At 38.2% G+C, this 19,438-nt stretch overlaps 1 protein-coding gene across 1 annotated transcript in view; it reads left to right on the forward strand.

The window, feature by feature from the left end:
• Positions 1-197: 197 nt before the first annotated feature.
• Positions 198-19,438, forward strand: part of tarbp1 (TAR (HIV-1) RNA binding protein 1) — a 20,162-nt gene continuing 921 nt past the window's right edge. The window contains exons 1-28 of the mRNA XM_016548207.1: positions 198-1,187; positions 1,264-1,357; positions 1,556-1,629; positions 1,734-1,879; positions 2,037-2,089; positions 2,487-2,584; positions 2,733-2,868; positions 3,334-3,430; positions 3,888-3,977; positions 4,088-4,253; positions 4,555-4,806; positions 4,894-4,991; positions 5,200-5,358; positions 6,543-6,742; positions 6,906-7,125; positions 7,696-7,884; positions 7,979-8,178; positions 8,726-8,797; positions 9,094-9,214; positions 9,392-9,502; positions 10,275-10,427; positions 11,095-11,181; positions 11,274-11,476; positions 12,189-12,270; positions 12,386-12,557; positions 14,025-14,204; positions 15,363-15,487; positions 15,981-16,117. Coding sequence (XP_016403693.1) covers positions 311-1,187; positions 1,264-1,357; positions 1,556-1,629; positions 1,734-1,879; positions 2,037-2,089; positions 2,487-2,584; positions 2,733-2,868; positions 3,334-3,430; positions 3,888-3,977; positions 4,088-4,253; positions 4,555-4,806; positions 4,894-4,991; positions 5,200-5,358; positions 6,543-6,742; positions 6,906-7,125; positions 7,696-7,884; positions 7,979-8,178; positions 8,726-8,797; positions 9,094-9,214; positions 9,392-9,502; positions 10,275-10,427; positions 11,095-11,181; positions 11,274-11,476; positions 12,189-12,270; positions 12,386-12,557; positions 14,025-14,204; positions 15,363-15,487; positions 15,981-16,117 — 4,592 coding nt within the window. The 5' untranslated portion in view covers positions 198-310. The remainder of the gene's footprint in view (positions 1,188-1,263; positions 1,358-1,555; positions 1,630-1,733; positions 1,880-2,036; positions 2,090-2,486; positions 2,585-2,732; positions 2,869-3,333; positions 3,431-3,887; positions 3,978-4,087; positions 4,254-4,554; positions 4,807-4,893; positions 4,992-5,199; positions 5,359-6,542; positions 6,743-6,905; positions 7,126-7,695; positions 7,885-7,978; positions 8,179-8,725; positions 8,798-9,093; positions 9,215-9,391; positions 9,503-10,274; positions 10,428-11,094; positions 11,182-11,273; positions 11,477-12,188; positions 12,271-12,385; positions 12,558-14,024; positions 14,205-15,362; positions 15,488-15,980; positions 16,118-19,438) is intronic.

Consider the following 19,438-nt stretch of genomic DNA (forward strand, 5'->3'; position numbering starts at 1 on the left):
AAATACAAAACACACAAGTCATGGACAGATTTTGTACATTTTATTAAAACTTGCAAAGCCTTTTCAGTCGAAATATGTAAATAAAGCGTAGTATATTAATGCAAATGCAAAGAAAGAAAGAAAGAAATAGTCGCCATGTGCCCCCTGCTGGCAGCAGCGTTTCTCACTCAGCGCATGCGTCAATCGGTCACGTAATATTTCCGGAAGTAGACGCACCGGTTCACACGTGTGCAGCAGGCAAAACCATCAAACCGGATTTGAGCCATTTTAAAGCTGTGGGTGTTTTTAACTCAAAAGGGCTACTAAGAAAATGTCTAATTTTTTGATAAACACCCTTTTGTCCCACCATCCCGATCCCGAGAATTTGTTCAGTACGCTGTGCTGGCCAAGCACATCACGCCCCGACATAGAGAAGATTGAAGCTTTAACTGTTTTGATCAAGGAGCTTTCCAATAAATCACAAGAGGAGCGCTTTATTTGTAAAGTGCAGTCAGTGATATGGAACCAATGCATGCCACTAATGCAAACGATCTCCAGTGCAGATGATGGAGGTAAAGATATGCTCAGTGCTGTCTGTGGACTCTTTGCAGTGTGTGTCAGTACCTGTCAGACCCATGATGTACCTGAGAAGGTAAGTCACGCTCTTCTGCCTGTGCTGTTGTCGAGAGATGATGGCAACCATGAATCCAGCAGGTTTGACATGGATGTTGCCATTGAATTCACAGCAGTGCTGTTATCCAGCATCTCATATGACAGAGACATCATCTCCAGGACCTTGTCCTGCTCCCTTTGCTGTGTCAAAGATCTCTCTGACTCCGTAATCTCAAAAATCATAGTCCGGATCTGGTTCACCATACTCAAGTCCTGCGATAAAGACTCTGAATCAGAGGTCCTACATCAGATATGGGATGATTTACTGTCATGGCATCAGAGAGATCAGACCGAATCCGTATCAGCTCGGGTTCTGTTGTGTCTCACTGCTCTCTCCGACCACCTCTACTCATTTGAAACCTCTCAGACCCGGCCGGATCCTAGAAGATCTCAAAGGTTTTTTAGGGCAATTCAGGCCGGATTGACCCACAAGGACAGTGTGACCCGCAAACGGGCGCTTTACCTGCTCACAAGGTGTGTGGCACTGGCAGAGATCAAGAAAGAAGATGTGTTTACTAGCGAGGAACCTAACAGGGGTAAGACAACATTCATGGTGTGTAAGATGTTTATGATTTCTAACACTATTCACATGCATCTCTTGGATCTCTGCAGATGAGATACTGTTCAGATGGACTCCAGAAAAAAAGCAGTTACTGAGGGAATTCTGGGAAGATTATGCTCTAGTATTAGAGACTCTAGAGGAAAAGAATACTTTATTTTGTGTTTCAGATTCACAAAACCCCACTGGATATATTCAGAATAGCAAACTACCATACTAAAATGAAAAATTCATTTTGAATGAATGAATCTGAATGTTGGCCTTATTGTTGTGGAAACAAGTATTTGTGAACTGCATTTTGCATTAGTGTGTCTTATATTGTTTATCTATTTTATTAAATTTTTTTAAGATTCACGTGATCCGACCTGTACTCAACAGGATCGACATGCTCGTTGAGACAACGGCGACTGACATCCAAGGTTGGTCACGTTTCTTTTGTGGCAGCATATGGCATAATACAGTTTTCCGCTGACTGGCCTTGAATCTCTGCTTAATCTTGTTCTCCAACTCTCTCCATCCTCAGGTGGGCTGTTTTCTCCATCCTGGCTGCTGTGTGTGTATCAGCGCATGTTTCACAGTGAGAACAAGGCAGTTATGAAGGAAGGAGTCAATCACCTGTTAGAACTGAAAGCACTGCATCGTCCTGCGTTTGCTTTGGCATTCTCACAGGTATCCATCCATGAATCTTAAGATAATAGGATGTTATTCCTTATAAGATACTGTAACTAAATATTCAGTTTAACCCAGAAATATGTCACATTATGAAATAAATAAAATAAATAAATAAAAAACACTTCTTGATAATGAACATTCTTCTTGTTGTCAGTTTGTAATCGGTCCTCTCATGGATGTTCTTGCAGAGAGCTCTCTCTATCACAGGTAACTGTTGTCTGGTGTTAAATTTCATACTGGATAAGGTTTTATTACAATATACAGTTTGTCTCAATCTTAAAATGCTTGTTTCCACAGAGCACCACAGCAGAACATTAGAGATTGTCCAGAGCTTGGAGTGAAACTCCAAATGTTTATGGTGAATTTCTTCAAAAGTTTGCCAGTAACCCAGAAATATGTCACATTATGAAAGAAATAAAATAAATAAATAAAAAACACTTGAACATTCTTCTGGTTGTCAGTTTGTAATCGGTCCTCTCATGGATGTTCTTGCAGAGAGCTCTCTCTATCACAGGTAACTGTTGTCTGGTGTTACATTTCATACTGGATAAGGTTTTATTACAATATACAGTTTGTCTCAATCTTAAAATGCTTGTTTCCACAGAGCACCACAGCAGAACATTAGAGATTGTCCAGAGCTTGGAGTGAAACTCCAAATGTTTATGGTGAATTTCTTCAAAAGTTTGCCAGAAGAGAACAGAGGTAAAGAGAACCAGTTTATGTTTGTGGAGATGTTTTGGTCTTGCATTTTAGGTTTTTAAATAAAACCATGAAAAAGACTCCATGGTATTTTAAGCTGGTCTGAAATGTGCAATTTTACATCTAGAATGTATGTTGTTGTCGTGACCAGGTTCAGTGTTGCTGCAGCTCGCTCAGCGGTTGGGATCACGGCACTGGTGCGCAGTTCCGCTGCTCTTTCTGTCCCAGGCCCTGTCCTGTCTGTCCCCCTGTCCTCTACTAGGATCTGATGGACTTCATGCATTCAGGTACAAACTACTAGCTGCTGGAATCCAGTGATCTTGCAATTGGAGAAATGTAGTGAGTGTTAAGTACAAATGAAAGGAGATGTGCTACTGTTTTTATCTATTGTAAAGCATACATTATTTTAGAATATTTTGTTTTGCATTATCATCATTACTAAAGACTTCTAAATAGACAAATATAAACTGCCTATGGATTAATATTTTACCAAAAAACTAAATGTAACAATTTTATATGAGTTGGATCAGATAGTGAAAGAAAAGCAGCCAATCCTTCAGTGCTGTTTAAAATGCATCATGTGATGTAAATCGACTGATGTAATTGGTTGAGAGAATGTCCAGAGTGAGCAGAGCTGCAGTCTGATCTATAAAACGGACATCTGTAGAGATCAGACTTGATGAAAGCACATATTTGTTGCAATAATACATGTGTTTGTAAGTCACATAATCTGCTGGTGTTTTTGTGTTCAGAGAAGTTCTGCGCTGCACTATGATCACTCACCAGGTTCTTCTGAGAGGAGCTTCGCAGTGTTTTCTGCTCCGTGCTGCTCTCTGCCTGACAGATGTGGTACTGTAGCTTTCCCCCTTCAAATCCATAATCCTGTAAAAGCCTGTCATATGAAATAATAGTCAGATTATTTGCTTTTTAATGAAAAAGTCTATTGAACATCCAGACAAAAGTTTTCACTCGAGTTTCGTATCATATTGGTTAATGTTGTATGATATTAGTGAGAATATAGAGCTTAGAATGAAGAAGGAAAAAAAAACCACCTCAATTTTTTTTTTATTTAGTCGAAAACTGAGCAAAAATATGTCATCTGGTGCAGATTTTGTTACTTATGTGGGCGAAATGTAAGTAGTTTTAATGCACCCAGTTTGAATATGTGAGAAAATTAGGTTTTTAGTGCCATTTTCTAAAGGTTTTAGTTTACCGGTTTCATTCTTTTTATTATGATTATGTTAAGTCATGATGGCTCATTTAACTGACAGAACTGATATCTGAATGGTTTTCTTGTTTTTGGCAGTCAGCGGTGTCTCTCGATGAGATATTTGGTTTTCTTTTACATTTTCGAGCTGATGAGTCTCTGTGTCGGGGTACAGCACTTTGGAAAGAGGTAAACTCAAAGTCTATTAACTAAACCAGAATTTATAAGTCATGCTCGATCTGCAAAGTATTTGATCAGAACTAATATTCACAAGATATTAAACCTTGCTCCCATCACAGCTGTGTAATTGGCTCCAGGCTAACGAAGGCTGTTTTCATTTGACCAGTGGCGATCCGGGCTCCTCTGAGGAGCTTCACGCTGAAACGTCAAACAGAGATAGAGCTTCTATATTCAGCTACGTCCAGCAGCGTCTGAAGACCTTTCTCACAGTTCCAGCCAGCTCAGGTGAAAAACAGCACAACATTTTTGCAATATTGGACATGTTGCTACATTAAATCTTTTATTAATCCTGGAACAACATAACTGTCAAACAACAATATCTGCAACTGAAATAACCCCAGTTTGGATACATTTGATCATTATGCCACATTTCTTTTAGAATTTTAAGGTCAATATCATTTACCCCATTTACTGTATGGCTCCAAAAAATTTTCCACCAAGCGTTATGCACATCTCACAGTTTTAGTGAGTGAGTGAGTGAATGAATATCATCTTTAGTCTGTGCGTATATTATTTCTTCTGGCAGATCAGACAGGAAGTCTACCTGATCCAAGTGAGGCCGAGCTTCTGGTGCGAACTGTACTGCTGACAGCCGACCTTCAGCAGAACAGGAGTGAGGAACCTCGTCTAGAACTGCTTCTCCAGCCCCTTCTGGACGTCTTGCAGAGACTCAGCACCAACGTCTATCTGGTGCTGCAGAAGACGGACAAGAGCCTGCAGTTACTGCTGCGCCTGCTGCAGCTGCATCGCAGACGCTCGGATACAGAGAAGGAGAATGGTGTGTGCTGTGTTTGAGAAAATAAGACAAACATGCCATGTTTGGACGTGCCAAAGTATTGAAGCTAGTGTGTCTGGATGTTTGTAGAGGATGTTGTGGCTGTTACGTTGAAGACGCTCATGCTGTCGGTGGTGGAATCAGTGCAGGAGTTTCTGCTCAGAAGGTTGAGCGGGGAACTGAGAGAGGTGAGTGTTTTCATGCATCACATATAAACCTGCTGGAGAAAGTAGGCCTGGGTGGCCAAAACTGGGTTATTGCTGATCCAGGTTGGTCTACCATCACTAATCTCCTGACTAAGATGGTCTGCCAGGTCGAGAACGGGTCCGTCGACCACTATCATTTGGTTTGGCTGGATTTTCGGGGGATTTATCTCTCTTCTCTCTCTTTCTGTAGTTATGCGATGTGGAGAGGTCTGATCTTTATCTCTCAGTATTAAGGGAGCTAGTTCTCACTTATTCCACTGTGTCGTGGTACGGCTCAAATCTGCAGCAAAACTACATCCCAAAACTCACTGCAAACAGCCTGAGGATCCTCGGTGAACCCTCTGAACAGGTGCAGCACTCAGCATAGTCTAGATTCTTCAGACTCTGTTCATCATGATTGCATGTTTGATACAATTTGGGGTCAGTAAGTTTTTTTTTTTTTTTTTTTAAGAAATGTATACTTTTGAGCAAGTAGGCATTAAATTGGTCAAAGGTGGTAATGAAGACATTTATTATGTTGTAAAATATTTCTAATTCAAATAAATACTGATCTTTTGAACTTTCTCTTCATCAAAAAATTGATATTAAGAAATGTTTCTTGAGCAGCAAAACAGCATATTAATGTTAGTAATGGCTGCTAAAAATTCAGCTTTACCACTTACATCAATCAATTTTAAAATGTGTTAAAATAGAAAATAAGTTGTAGTAATATTTCATAATATTATCGTTTTTACTCTATTTTTTTTAAATCAAATAAATCCAGCATTAGTGAGCATAAGAGACTTTAAAATAAAAACTTTGAAAAATTCATTAATCAATTTTAAAATGTGTTAAAATAGAAAATAAGTTGTAATAATATTTCATAATACTATCGTTTTTACAATTTTTTTTATCAAATAAATCCAGCATTAGTGAGCATAAGAGACTTTATAAAAAAATTAAAAAAAACTTTGAAAAACTCTTACCAACCACAAATGTACATGTTTATCTTAAGGTGGTTTTCAGGTTTTTATCCCTTAAATGCTTGTGTATATGCTCTATTTTTCTTCCACTTTTAAGTCAAATATAAAGTTTGGAGGTCATTGCTAAAATGTTTGACAAGTCACATTCAAGTATTTCAAAGAACCTTTAGTAAGTTAGAAATTACTTTTTTTTACTTTCATTTTTCTTTTTAGTAGATACTGTAGATTACTCTCAAGCACATTTGTAAGTGGATGGTAATTTCTGATGGAGTGAGATCTAAACTGTGTTTTTCTAGAATCCATCTGTGTCAGGGCAGGTTCAGAGAGTGGTCAGTATGGCCACACTTGCGCTGTTGTGTGACGTGGATGATCGAGGTGTCCTAAACTACAGGTCATTGCCAAAATGTTTGACAAGTCACATTCAAGTATTTCAAAGAACCTTTAGTAAGTTAGAAATTACTTTTTTTAACTTTCATTTTTCTTTTTAGTAGATACTGTAGATTACTCTCAAGCACATTTGTAAGTGGATGGTAATTTCTGATGGAGTGAGATCTAAACTGTGTTTTTCTAGAATCCATCTGTGTCAGGGCAGGTTCAGAGAGTGGTCAGTATGGCCACACTTGCGCTGTTGTGTGACGTGGATGATCGAGGTGTCCTAAACTACCGGTCTGAGGCCATGAGAACGCTTCACTCGCTGACCGACTACTTCTACCCTTCGTCATCTCAGCATCTCAACCAAACATTACTGAAGCCCACATCTGTGACAATCAGGTCTGGTCAAGCTCTAAAAATATATTTATAAATATTTGGTTGCTGTAGATCTTAGAATTAAAATTCCATATATAACCATACAGAGGAGAAATTTTGTTCGAAGTAAGTTTTCCTGTGGACCATTATCACTTCTTCATTTATGAGTTATGTGTGTTTATAACAGTGATCCAGTGGCCAGTGTCGTACTGAAGGACTGGGGGCGAATCGTGGCCCAGTTTATTCGAGATCAGTGGACGTGTCTGAGTTTTCTGCAGAAGTCTGCTGGGACCCTTCGGGCTCCTGTAGCTTCTGAGTTCCTGAGGGCTGCTGTGGATGCTCTAGCATTACTGCCTGGTCATCTTGTTCTGCCGGTGCTGGACTTCATGGCATCAGTCGTACCACAGGTGGGCCGCAGTTGCATCTCCTTTAAGTTAGGATTTTATTAGCTTTGTTTTATTAACATTTCATATTTGAAAAAATAAATATATGTTCTACTCTTTTCTAGGTGTTATTTTGCTTGAAGTCAGTTGATGATGTTAGTCGAGGTTTTTTGTGCCAAACAATTGTCTGTAACATGTTATATAATAAAAATCTGGAATTTTAGGAAATTTTGAAATTTAAAAATGTATTTATTTGTGACCCTGGACCACAAAACCAGTCATAAGGGTCAATTTTTCAAAATTGAGATTTATACATCATCTGAAAGCTGAATAAATAAGCTTTCCATTGATGTATGGTTTGTTAGGATAGGACAATATTTGGCCGAGATACAACTATTTGAAAATCTGGAATACCTAATGATTTTTGGCATAAAAGAAAAATCAATAATTTTGACCCATACAATGTGTTTTTGGCTATTGCCACAAATATACCCCAGCGACTTAAGACTGGTTTTGTGGTCCAGGGTCACATTTTTGATTGTGTGATGTGAGTTTAAACTGGTGTTTAGTAGCTGGGTCTATTTTCTCCACCAGGTGGTGCAGTGTGATGAATCTCTGTGCATTGAGACCATATGTGCATCATGGAAGGTGGTTCAGGCTCTGAGCACAAACCCTCATGATTTCTGGTCCACACTGCAGAGATTCGTGCGCTTAGCTTTTCACCAGGGCCTTCTGCAGCTCACAGAGGAACAGAATCCCAGAATCACAGCCTGCATACAACAGGTCGATAACAAACCCTGAAAGACCTCTTGTGGCGTTTGTGATCAAAAAAACATATAGCTAGTGTATATAATAAAAGCTTTCTGGTTTTTGGCAGATTGTGACTGAGCTCATGGAGTTGGCACAAGTCCGATCAGGAGTGTTTAATGTTCTGATCCAGCATTGCTGTGAGACGTGGCTTCCCTGTGGGGCAGCAGAGGGTCTCCAGTCAGACGCTGTGTTCAGTACGGCTCTCTTACACCTCGACATCCTGACTGAGGCCTGTGTGTACGGCCCAGTGTTCAGAAGAGACCAAAGGTGAGTGCACATTAAAAAACAAATGAAAAAGTATTTCTCTCAACAGTGTTCAGCAGCAGCGTCTCTACTAATAAAGAAACTGTATCAGTTCATCTGCTTCAAGAACAGCCTCCCTAGTAAGAAATGACAAGTAGCTTTAAAGTTGCTAAACTATTTTACTGATAAAATCGTCAGAGCAGCTAAAAACACGTTTCTTTGCGTCGGTATATTTCCGTGTGTGTCTGTACTGTATGTGTGTGCATTTGTAAGGGAGAGAGAGCGGGAGAAAAGAAAGTACGTGCTTTCCATAATAATGAAACTTGACATGGAAATAATTAGTCGTTTTTATCCTATTGTTTATTCTATTTATTTGCTTGGCCAGTGTCGTTATGGGTTTTGGTTATTTTGCCGTTTTAGGCTGTAAGGACATTTGAAATAACTGAAATCAGTGATCTGGACATGTAATGTGGTCGAGACCTGCCTGGAACTACTTTAGCTGAAATTAGATTAAAAATATAAATATAATAATGCTAATGATAATACATTTTTTTCTCTCTTTTGCTTTCAGGCTTGTTCAGGAGGTTCAAAGCTATGTTGAGCAACTTGGTGATAGTTGTGCAGCAAACACAGCTGTCAACAGGTAAACCACAACACTAACTGTTTGTAATGTGTCTAAAAGAAAGGAAACTTTTGCAAAAAAATCATTAAATATTCTTTAAAAAAAATATTGTTGCTGGGGTAACTGACTATACAGCTGAAATAAATGAATTATGCATATATTAGAAGCTGACACCATTAATTGAGGACTTTTACAAATTGACTATTTTTGTGGTACAAAACTGCTTGAATCAAAATAGATTCATTCTACTTTTCCTCATAGCATGTTCAAATACTTTGGCGCTGATTTACATTTATTATTCTGAATCTCATTTCCAGTGATAACAGGGATGATCAATTTCCTCGAGTGTGTGTTCTGGCTTTCCTCTGCCGCTTGAATCCATCTAATCAGCTTCACCAGCGTCTGATGGAAGAGCTCGTGCAGCGACTACTGAGGAAGGTTTGTGTTCAATTCATTACTACGGCTCTTACTGGAAATTGGGTGTTTAATTCTTAAAGAAAGGACTTCCTAGAAACAACAAGTGTGTGTTTGATTTTGTTTTGAATGGCCCATCTCATGGTTATTGCATGTGTTTTTGATTAAAGTTCCCTCCTTTGTCTCTTTTCGTTCCCTTAGGATGCCGAGATTTCGAAATCCAAAGTACGTTACTATAGCAACTCCATCCAGCACAGAGTGAAGAACCGCGTGTGGCAGACGCTGCTGCTGTTACTGCATAAACTCAGACCGGTTAGATCTCTACACCAACACACCACACGCATGCATATTAATCCACTTTGTACTAGAGATGCTTTGATTTCAAGCTTTTTGGCCTGTAGCAATTCTGATATTGTCAGATCACTGTGTTGCTACTGAATTATGCTTTTAAATAAACACAATGTGATTACACCCCTACAGAGAGGTAGTTCTATTAACTAAATATTACTGATTTGAATCTGTTGGATGTATAACAGGCCTACATTGTAAGACAAATTATATAAATAATAATAAATAATTAAATACATAATAATTAAAACTAATATGACTATTTTATAGAGGTTAACTGCTAAAGTATGTTTTTACCCGTTACGATCGAACATTAGAAATACAAATGAATTACAAAAACCTAAAAAAATCTTGCTACTTGATACAGCCAAAATATTGCCTGTTCAACAAAAAGTATGCACATCCAGCAGGCAAAAAGCTCAATAAGGCTGCTCAACCACATAAAGTTGCAACACAATATATGTATTGCAAGTTCTCACCAACAGTGATGTTTTGAGCCATATGGCTCTTAATCAGACAAATATTGTTTGTTAAAATGCCATTAATATTGTTGTTGATAAAATACGTTGCATTTATTGAATTTAATTAATCATTTATTTTATTTAGTGTAAAAATAGCTATTATATAGCTATAATAAAGTTATATAATACATTTTGTTAGTAAATTGGTTGTTAAATTCAAAATCTGTGTACACAGTTTCGAGTTCAGCAGTCAATGTTGATGTTATCTGTCACAGGAGTTTGTGTCCGAGTGTGTGTTGAGTCACGTGTGTGAGGCCGGCTTCTGCAGTAACCAAGCGTCCGTCAAGTACCTGATAGAGTGGACCCTGATCCTGGTCCTCCACCAGAACCCGTCTCGCATCCAGAACCTGTGGAACTGCTTCAGTCTGGTGAGTCTGAACTCATCAGCACACAAACTTGAATCTAAAAACAGATGCAGCATATATCTAGCGTAGCGTTAGTTCTGGCAGGTCACGTTAGTCAAGCTCGCATCAGCTGACTCTCAGCTGATCCCCATCAACCTATGGGAATACGACACCTATCTAAGAATTCATATATAAGGTCCCTCAGTATTATCAGCAGTTTTCGCATTGCTCAATAGCTAATTACCCTCCTCCATCCCCAACTCCTCCTCTGTCAGTCAGGATTCAGCCTTCTGATTATCCTTTGAATCAGACTAATTCTAAAATGTGTACATAACATTATTGAACTTTAACGATATCTGCAATATATTTATGTTGGTTCTGTTTACCCTGGGGGGGTTATCGCTGCTCTCGATGCTAGGCTGTATGGATGCGCAGGGAGTTCTTGCCCAGAACAGAACCGCCAATCCAAACTGTATGCTAATTGTCAATCATCTTTGACGATAGTGGTCCTGACAGAAATACAGATCAAATCCAGTCCTGAAAATCTCACGTTCTGCATTATTAGTGGCATCCAAAAGAGTAGGAAAAATAGCTAGATTAAACTAGGACAGGAGAAAGTATTTTAACATCTTTTAAGTATCTAGATATGTGTGTCATTTTCTTGTAAACCATGCAGTTATTTGTTTTGCAGGATCATGAGAAGACAAAAACAAGCATATGCACTTTTCTCTCTGTCCTTGTGCACCTGAATGTCCTCCTCCCAAAACTGCAAGATAAGGTGCAGTTTCATCAGTTGAATCTGATTTCTTCTTCCTGTGCAGCCGGTATGAACATTTTATGCGTTAACTGTATTGCTGGTGTCTTTCTCAGGAGGCGCAGTGGCGTAGAGCGGTGGAGGTGAGCCTGCAGTGGTGTTTCAGTCATAATTTCAGCATCCGTCTGTATGCCCTGCTCGCCCTTAAAAGGGTGTGGGAGCTGGAGGACGCCCGTGTCCTCCCGGAGGAACACCTGGGCGCACTGACCACAGTGGTTCAGGCCTGTTTACAGCAGGCTGAAGCTATGCAGAACACCGGGTGAGAAAAGATTCACTCATTAACCCTATAAACCCTAGATTTTACTTCCTTAGCAAGTAAAAGGCCTTTTAGTATAATTCTAAAAATGTCCCCCTTCAGGTCATCGTTCACATGTCTTTTTGCTGTGAAATCTTTACAGCTTTTTATAAAGTAAACTGTATTTTTATAAAGTAAAAATGGCATTGATTTGATCATAGAACTAAGCATTTAAATATAATCTTACACATATTATTGGGAGATATAGAGTGATTTTATGTAATACTTTTTTTAAACATTTTTTATTTTATGCTATACTGTTATAAAGATGTCATTGATTTACGCTACAATCTATCAGAATTTCATCTTACTTTTTAGCCATATAAATATCAGCAACTGCACCAAATTGCCTGTTTTTTTTTCTGTTTGTGCCTCTGATATAGGAAAATATAAAGCTCATACTCAAACAGGAAAAAAACACCCCTTTTAGTCATAGTATATGAGCCATAAAAGCCTTATGTATCAAATTTGATGCAAAAACCTTTTTTTGCTTTTTTGCTTCCAATAAACTGTAGATTTTTCTGACTGTTATAGCATATGTCAGGCTTTATAGCGTTAATAGAGCTGTGATCCTGAATTATAGTGACTTGTAGGACTGATTTTTCAGGGTTCTCTTAGATTCTCATAAGAAACCTGGAGATATCGGATTTTTAAAACGATTTTTTTCCCCCTACAGAAATGCGATGAAAAATTGGTCTAGAATCCAGGACCATTTCTTCTTCAGTGCTTTTAACCCAATCATGGACTACAGTGTTGAGGTGAGATCTTTCTCACACACACACTCTCTCTCTCTCTTTCTTCTGCCCTGAGTGTATAATCTGATCCGTTCTGTGCTGTTATGATCCAGCGGCATCACATTCTCTGCTTCCCCAGACAATATTCCACATCTTTCCTCTCCTCTCTGAGCTGGCAGAAGATGAGTGGCTTCCACTGTGGAAATTTGAAAGTTTTGTTGACTTCCCGATTGGTGCTGCGCTGCCCTTGAAGAACCCTGTGACAGATCTCTGTGAATTCCAGCCTAGTGACTGGATCCAACAGGACAAAGGTAATCACCACATGAGGGTGGCAGAGAGCTGGAACCACACTACACTTATGAAAACACTCACTATGTTTACATGTGCACCAGTAATGCCATTATTTTCAATAATCAGAGTAAAGACTTAATTGCAGTAAGATGACACGAGCAAACCTCTTCACTCCAGTTTACATGCAATATTCATTATTCTGGTTATTTGCTAAGAAGTGTGGTTATTTTCGTGATTATTTGCATACTCCACAGCACAAATAATGAACTCATACATTTGGCATGTTACTGGCCACTATCCACTTACACCAAATGCAAAATTCGCGAACTTGCGTAACTCAGCACTGACAAAACTTTGGCATATTGAGTGGTGAGGGGATTCTTGAACTTAAACACCTCTGATTGGCCATTGCGTTCAAGAAATCAACAGATAGCTCTGTGATTGGCTACACTGCTCAACGCTGCAAAAACATGTTGTAAATAGAAACCTTGGAAGCTCTCCTGAGCACAAACACAAATAAGCGTTTGCCAAATCTGTTTTGCCAATTCATAGTTTTCAGTCACGTGACTGGCTCGAAGACCTAGCGGGAAAAACATCCATAGAACTGCAGCACAAGCCTGTCAATTGTCTATCAGTTCCAATCCAAAAAATATTTAGATCACCTCTCAAAAAAATAAAACCAAGATATGTGAACAAAATGCAAGTTTTGGCCATTAGCAATCCATATAAAGCACCTGCCGCAATATTTCAATCACTAAAAACAGCGGTACATTCTAAAATGTTTAATGTGAAAACACTTAAAGGGGTCTTATGATGTGATTTCAAGTTTTCCTTTCTCTTTGGAGTGTTTATATTCTGGGTTCATCTGCTTGCCTGTACAAAGTATGCATCATCAATAAGGTGTATACTGAATTTGGCCTTTAAATATCACTGGCTTACTACATTACTACTTAATGCAGTCCTCCTAAAAATAACTGGCGGTCAATGGAGGAAAGCCTTGTTTTGCCCTCCATGTGGGCTTTCCTGTAAGGATGTGACGTCACGTGAAAACTATGAATATCCTACTTCTGCAGCCTCAACTGAGGGTGCTCTTGCTTTTGTTTGAGGGTGCTTAGCACCCTATAGCACTCCCATAAACCAGGACTGCTTCAGAATAATGTCACGGAGTTCATTCGTAATGTGAAGAATACGCGGCATCCATGTGCATCTGAGCACATGCGCATTTTGGCTAGAGCGGTAATAATGCAAATAAGGCATTTACATGCCTGTTTATTGCGATTAAAATAGGTGTACTCCACATAGTTTAATGCGATAATGGTTACTACTTCTATAAACATTAGTGAGATGGGGCTGAACAAGACGGTCTTCTCTTTGTCAGCTCTCATGTTCAGTTTGTTACAGCTCCAGCTAATTTGTTAAGAGAAAGGTGAAAGCATTACAATATTTGAAATGTTAAACCACATTTAAAAATGTTTTATGTCTGACAGGTGGTTTGGAGCAGGAAGAGCGCTGGGCAGAAGTTCAGAAGAAAATCACCCCGTGGAAGCTGAGTGTCCAGGAGCAGGAGCCTGAGCTCATGGCCCAGCAGAGAGCAGCACGCCTGGGCAAACTCACCAGCAACCTCCTGGTGGTCGCATCTCTTATTGACAAGCCCACCAATCTGGGCGGTAAGACAAATAAATGGACAAATTAATTATAGTAGTATTATTTAGTAGTTATCAATACAATTGTTATATGATCACTAAATAATGACCTTTTTATTAAAATTGGCATCTTAATTTTTTTCATTAAAGTGACATTTTTAACGTTATTATTATTATTATAATTATTCCTTTTTAAAAAAATGTGTGCAAAGATGCCAGTTTTCATAAAGTTGCTTTTTTATTGTCATTCTGTGTACACGTGCCAGACATGCCTATAAATATACCTATTTTTAAGAGAAGAACAGATCCTGTGATGGCCTTTATTCTCCTTGCAAGGACAGATATTGCAGCGTCTTACACCGTTTACATTAAGTTTGGTCTTTGTTTTTTTCTGAATGTCATATATACATATAATATCATTGCAACTACAACAGACATTCAGCTCAATCATCATTTCTGAGTCACCAAACAAATCAGTTTTAACACAAGCTCATTATAAAAGGCTCATTCATCTCATTCAAACATTCTGCACACACCGGTTATTGTTGGTTTGATAGGCATATGGCTTTCATTCATGCAGTTTTATCTCAGTTACATTTCATGAATAAATATTGATGCACGCAGTTGCGTTTAATAAGACCACTGATGGGTTTAATATTAAAACAGTCAGCCACGACTCTCAAATGTGAATGTGTATCTTTTTTGTATACATGGTTTTGAAAGAAGTCTCTTATGCTCATTAAGTCTACATGTATTTGATCAAAAATACAGTAAAAACAGTACCATTGTGAAATGATATTGCAATTTAAAATAACTGTTTTCTATTTAATATATATTATAATATCATTTATTCCTGTCATGGCAAAGCTGAATTTTCAACATCATTACTCCAGTCTTCAGTGTCACATGATCCTTCAGAAATCATTCCAATATGCTGATTTTGTGCACAAGAAACATTTTTTATTATTAATGTTGAAAACGGTTGTGCCGCTTAATATTTTTGTGGAAACCATGATTCTTTGCTGAATAGAAGGTTGAAAAGAACAGCATTTATTTGAAATAGAAATGTCTTGACTGTCAGGTTTTATCAATTTAAGGCATCCTTTTTTTAATGCATTAAATGCACGCTACTGCTAAGACCATCAGAGGACTAAACTGCAAGTGTTTGTGTGTCTGTTTCAGGTCTGTGCAGGACGTGTGAGATCTTTGGAGCCAAAGCTCTGGTTCTGGACAGTCTGCGACACGTTAATGACAAACAGTTCCAGGTCCTCAGTGTGTCTTCAGAGTTGTGGCTGCCGATGCTGGAGGTGTGTGTTTTGTATTTGTACATTCAATCCTATTCCGTTAATTTTTCTGTTTTTTTTGACATGATAAATATATCTGTTGCTTAAAATCTGATCTGACCAATCAGAATTGTAAAAACAATGACTCTCTTCAAACAAGTTTCAAGACTACACATTGTTTGCTAACCCCGCCCACAAACTGACACCACTGGTAGAGTCATGTTGCTCAAACAAACAGATCGCAATTCCATTTGGTGCCACTAGTGGTGCAGAAATTACTCACTGCACCTTTTAAGACATACTCATATTTTAATATTTCTTCTGAGTGTGGGCTAAAACAAGCCTATTCATCATAATCATGCATTACATCAGCCAAATACACACACTACACGACAGCATCAGAAGCTCTAGCCCGGTTTCTGTGGAGCGACATGTAGAATCTGAGCATTGCACTCATTGAATCTGTCATGATTAATGAAGCCGTTCAAATTTCAAGTTATATGCCTTCGTTTTCCAGGTGAAGCCTGCTGAGTTGTCAGATTTCCTGCAGCTGAAGAAGAGAGAGGGATACTGGGTAATAGGTGTGGAGCAAACTTCCAAAAGCCAGAGTTTAAGAGATTACACGTTTCCTGAGAGAAGCCTCCTACTATTGGGGTAAACCAACACCTCCAACTTACTGTACAAATTCTGTCTATATACTCAAAAATATACATTACAATCATATTAGGAAATGTTCTACCCAAGTACACTAAAAAAAAATCAGTTGCTGCCTTACATTTTTAAGTATAATTAAATTGGCTGTACAATTGAGCTGAATCTTGTATAACTTAAAAAAAAAGAAGTTAAAGGGGTCATATGATGCTGCTAAAAAGAACATTATTTTGTGTATTTGGTGTAATGAAATGTGTTTATGCGGTTTAAAGTAAAAAAAAAACATTATTTTCCACATACTGTACATTATTGTTTCTCCTCTCTCTCCCGCCTTTTTGAAACGCGTCGATTTTTACAAAGCTCATCGGTCTGAAAAAGCGAGGTGTGCTGTGATTGGCCAGCTATCCAGTGCGTTGTGATTGGCCGAATACCTCAAGCGTGTGACGGAAATGTTGAGCGACGAGACAAAAACATTAAAACCCATTACAAACGAGGCATTTGTTGCATCCAGTGGGGACATAATTACTGATTATAATGACTTATACTGTCTTTTTACGCGTTGCGTTGCATTGCGCCGCGTAAACATAAAACCCTGTCTGCATTTGTGATCAGAGAAATGACAAACAACAAGTGCTACTCTACTGCCCAAAACTCGCGTTTGAATCATCAGTGGCAAATCCTTTAAATGAAAACGTACTTACGTGAGTCAGAACTGCCGGCATTTTAGTCTAACGTTACTCTCCCAGGATCAGTAAACAGTCCTCCATAAAATGTGCTGCGCACCATCTGGATATTTGGGTTAAACTGTTCTGGAACAGTGTTGTAAATACAACTTAACCACTGATTTCTAGTCGTGTCCTCTTTTGGAAGGCCAAACAAAGTAGTTTCGCTTTCACAACGAAAAACACAGCGGCCTAGCGTGAGCGAAAGCCCCGGCTTAGTCTGAGCTGAAGCCGGGCAAGAGTGAGCTGAGGTGGCGGGATCGAGAACGGCGGTCCCGGCGGATCCGACGAAGGAGCGGTGAAAACGGTGAAAGCCGATCCGGTGATCCACATCACTAAGTTGATGTATTTCCTCAGCGACCAGCACGGATCAGCTCTAGGTATGACGAAGCGGATATCGTCCTCTTTTGAAAGTAGTTTCGCTTTCACAACGAATCACACAGCGTCTTCACGACATGGCGGCTGCAACAATACTTACAGCAATAAAAGTTACGCCTTCTTTCTTTGCTTGAACATTTGGGCGGCGTTATGCAAATCTTCCCACATAGTGAGGTAGATATGTGGGGGCGTGTTCGAACGAGCCGTTTTAGGGGGGTGTGGCTGACTCTTAACTTTTATAAAGAATATCTCTTTGGATTTGAGACTTTAGTCTTTGCAAATTTACAGATCTTCTTTATGCACCAAGAGCTTGTAACACTCCAAAGAGAAAGGGAAAAATGAAATCGCATCATATGACCCTTTTTGATTTTAAATTTGATTTTAAGTTAAAGTAATGGAAAAAAAAACATTCTGAGATGATTTACTGATATCATTTTTAACAGTGTAACTATAGTAATGTTTGCCAACCACATTTTGAATTTATAATAAGTTTGATATTTTGTTATCTAATGCAAAGATATTTATACATTTTTAAAGATCAGTGACCCTTATGATTGAGATGATGAAAAGGAAGCGTTTTACAAATCTTGTTTAAAATACATGATTTTAAACATCAGGTTTTTAGAAATAATCATATTTAAATAATATTTTTATTTTTAAATAATATTTGAATACATTTTGAAAAACTTCATTGACCCTTAATTGTTCAATTACTTGTTGAGGTCATTTTACACGAATGCAGCACACAAACGAGTGATCTTTGATTTGATGACTTGTTTTGAAGGGCAGGATAGTCTAGGGATAGTGAAGGGATGTGAAAATAGAAGTGTCTCAGTGTCCGCTGACAGTGCAGTTTAATGTTATAAGGATAATTGATGCGTCTCTCCCTGTGAGATTTCCTCACCTCAGAATGCTGCTGGAGAAAGAGACATGCATGTCCTGTCAGCAAAACCACCCAACATATATGCACAATTTACACCTACCTATCATTCAGTCTGAGATAAGTGACGTAGCAACATCGGTGTTATTTATATATATATATTTCTCAAGGACAGCTGTTATGTTGACTATATGTTGTGTTTGTACTTTGTCATACTGTTTGTTATGAAACAGCATTGATACAGTATATTAATCACAATTGGGGTGTGTGTTTGAAAGAATGAACGCGTGTGTGTGTGTGTGTGTGTCTATGTTTTTCTACACTGGTGGGGACTTAAACCTGAATACACACCAACTCATGGGGACTTGTGTCACCGTGAGGACCTAAATTGAGGTCCCCATGGGTACAGAAGCTTATAAATCATACAGAATGAGTTTTTTTGAGATTTAGGTTTAGGTGTAGGGTTGGTGTATAGAAAATAGAGTTTGTACAGTATAAAAACCATTACGCCTATGGGGAGTCCCTACAAGGATAGTGATCCAGACGTGTGTGTGTGTGTGTGTGTTTGGTTTTCATGATTGCTCTTGCTGTGTCATTTGTCTTGGAGGCAGTAAAGCCACCTGATGTTTTGTGCGCAGCAGGTGTGTGAATTACTGCATTATTATGCCTGATTATCCCACTGATAATCAGGCATACACCGAGCGGCAAGCCAAAACAGCATTACTGACTTACATATTTTCTGCAATTTTACAGAATATATTTTAAGACCCTGAACTATCAAAAACAATTTAGTTTTTACTTACTTTTATTTTTAATGTGAGCTTTTAGGTCAACTATATACTAGTGTACTCCTAAAACTTAACAAAATAAACTTTTAGTAGATATATTAGTCTTTCTCTTCCAAGATGAGAGTGGCTGTTTAAGTCAGACTTATTATTTAAAAATGTGTATCATTTTCTGCATTTTTAAAGAATGCATACATTTTTAACAATATTTTTTAAGAACATAATAAATTATAATAATTATAAATGGTTATTTATTTTAAGTAAAAAAAAATTATTATTATTATTTTTTTTATTATAGCTTTTTGGTCATCCATATGCTAGTGTACTTCTAAAAGTTAATAAAATAAACATATATACTGTATGTGTGTATATATATATATGTATATGTGTGTGTGTGTGTGTGTACAGTCTTTTTTGTTTTGTGTGTGTGTGTGTACTGGTTTATATATCCTGGTGAGGACTTAAACCTGACTGCACACAGACTCATGGGGACTCGTGTCACGGTGGGCCCCACGGGTACAAAAGCTTATAAATCATACAGAATTAAGTTTTTTGAAAA

The sequence above is a fragment of the Sinocyclocheilus rhinocerous genome, unplaced genomic scaffold, assembly GCF_001515625.1.
Source record: "Sinocyclocheilus rhinocerous isolate Xijiao unplaced genomic scaffold, SAMN03320098_v1.1 scaffold1214, whole genome shotgun sequence".
In the NCBI taxonomy this organism is placed as follows: Eukaryota; Metazoa; Chordata; class Actinopteri; order Cypriniformes; family Cyprinidae; genus Sinocyclocheilus; species Sinocyclocheilus rhinocerous.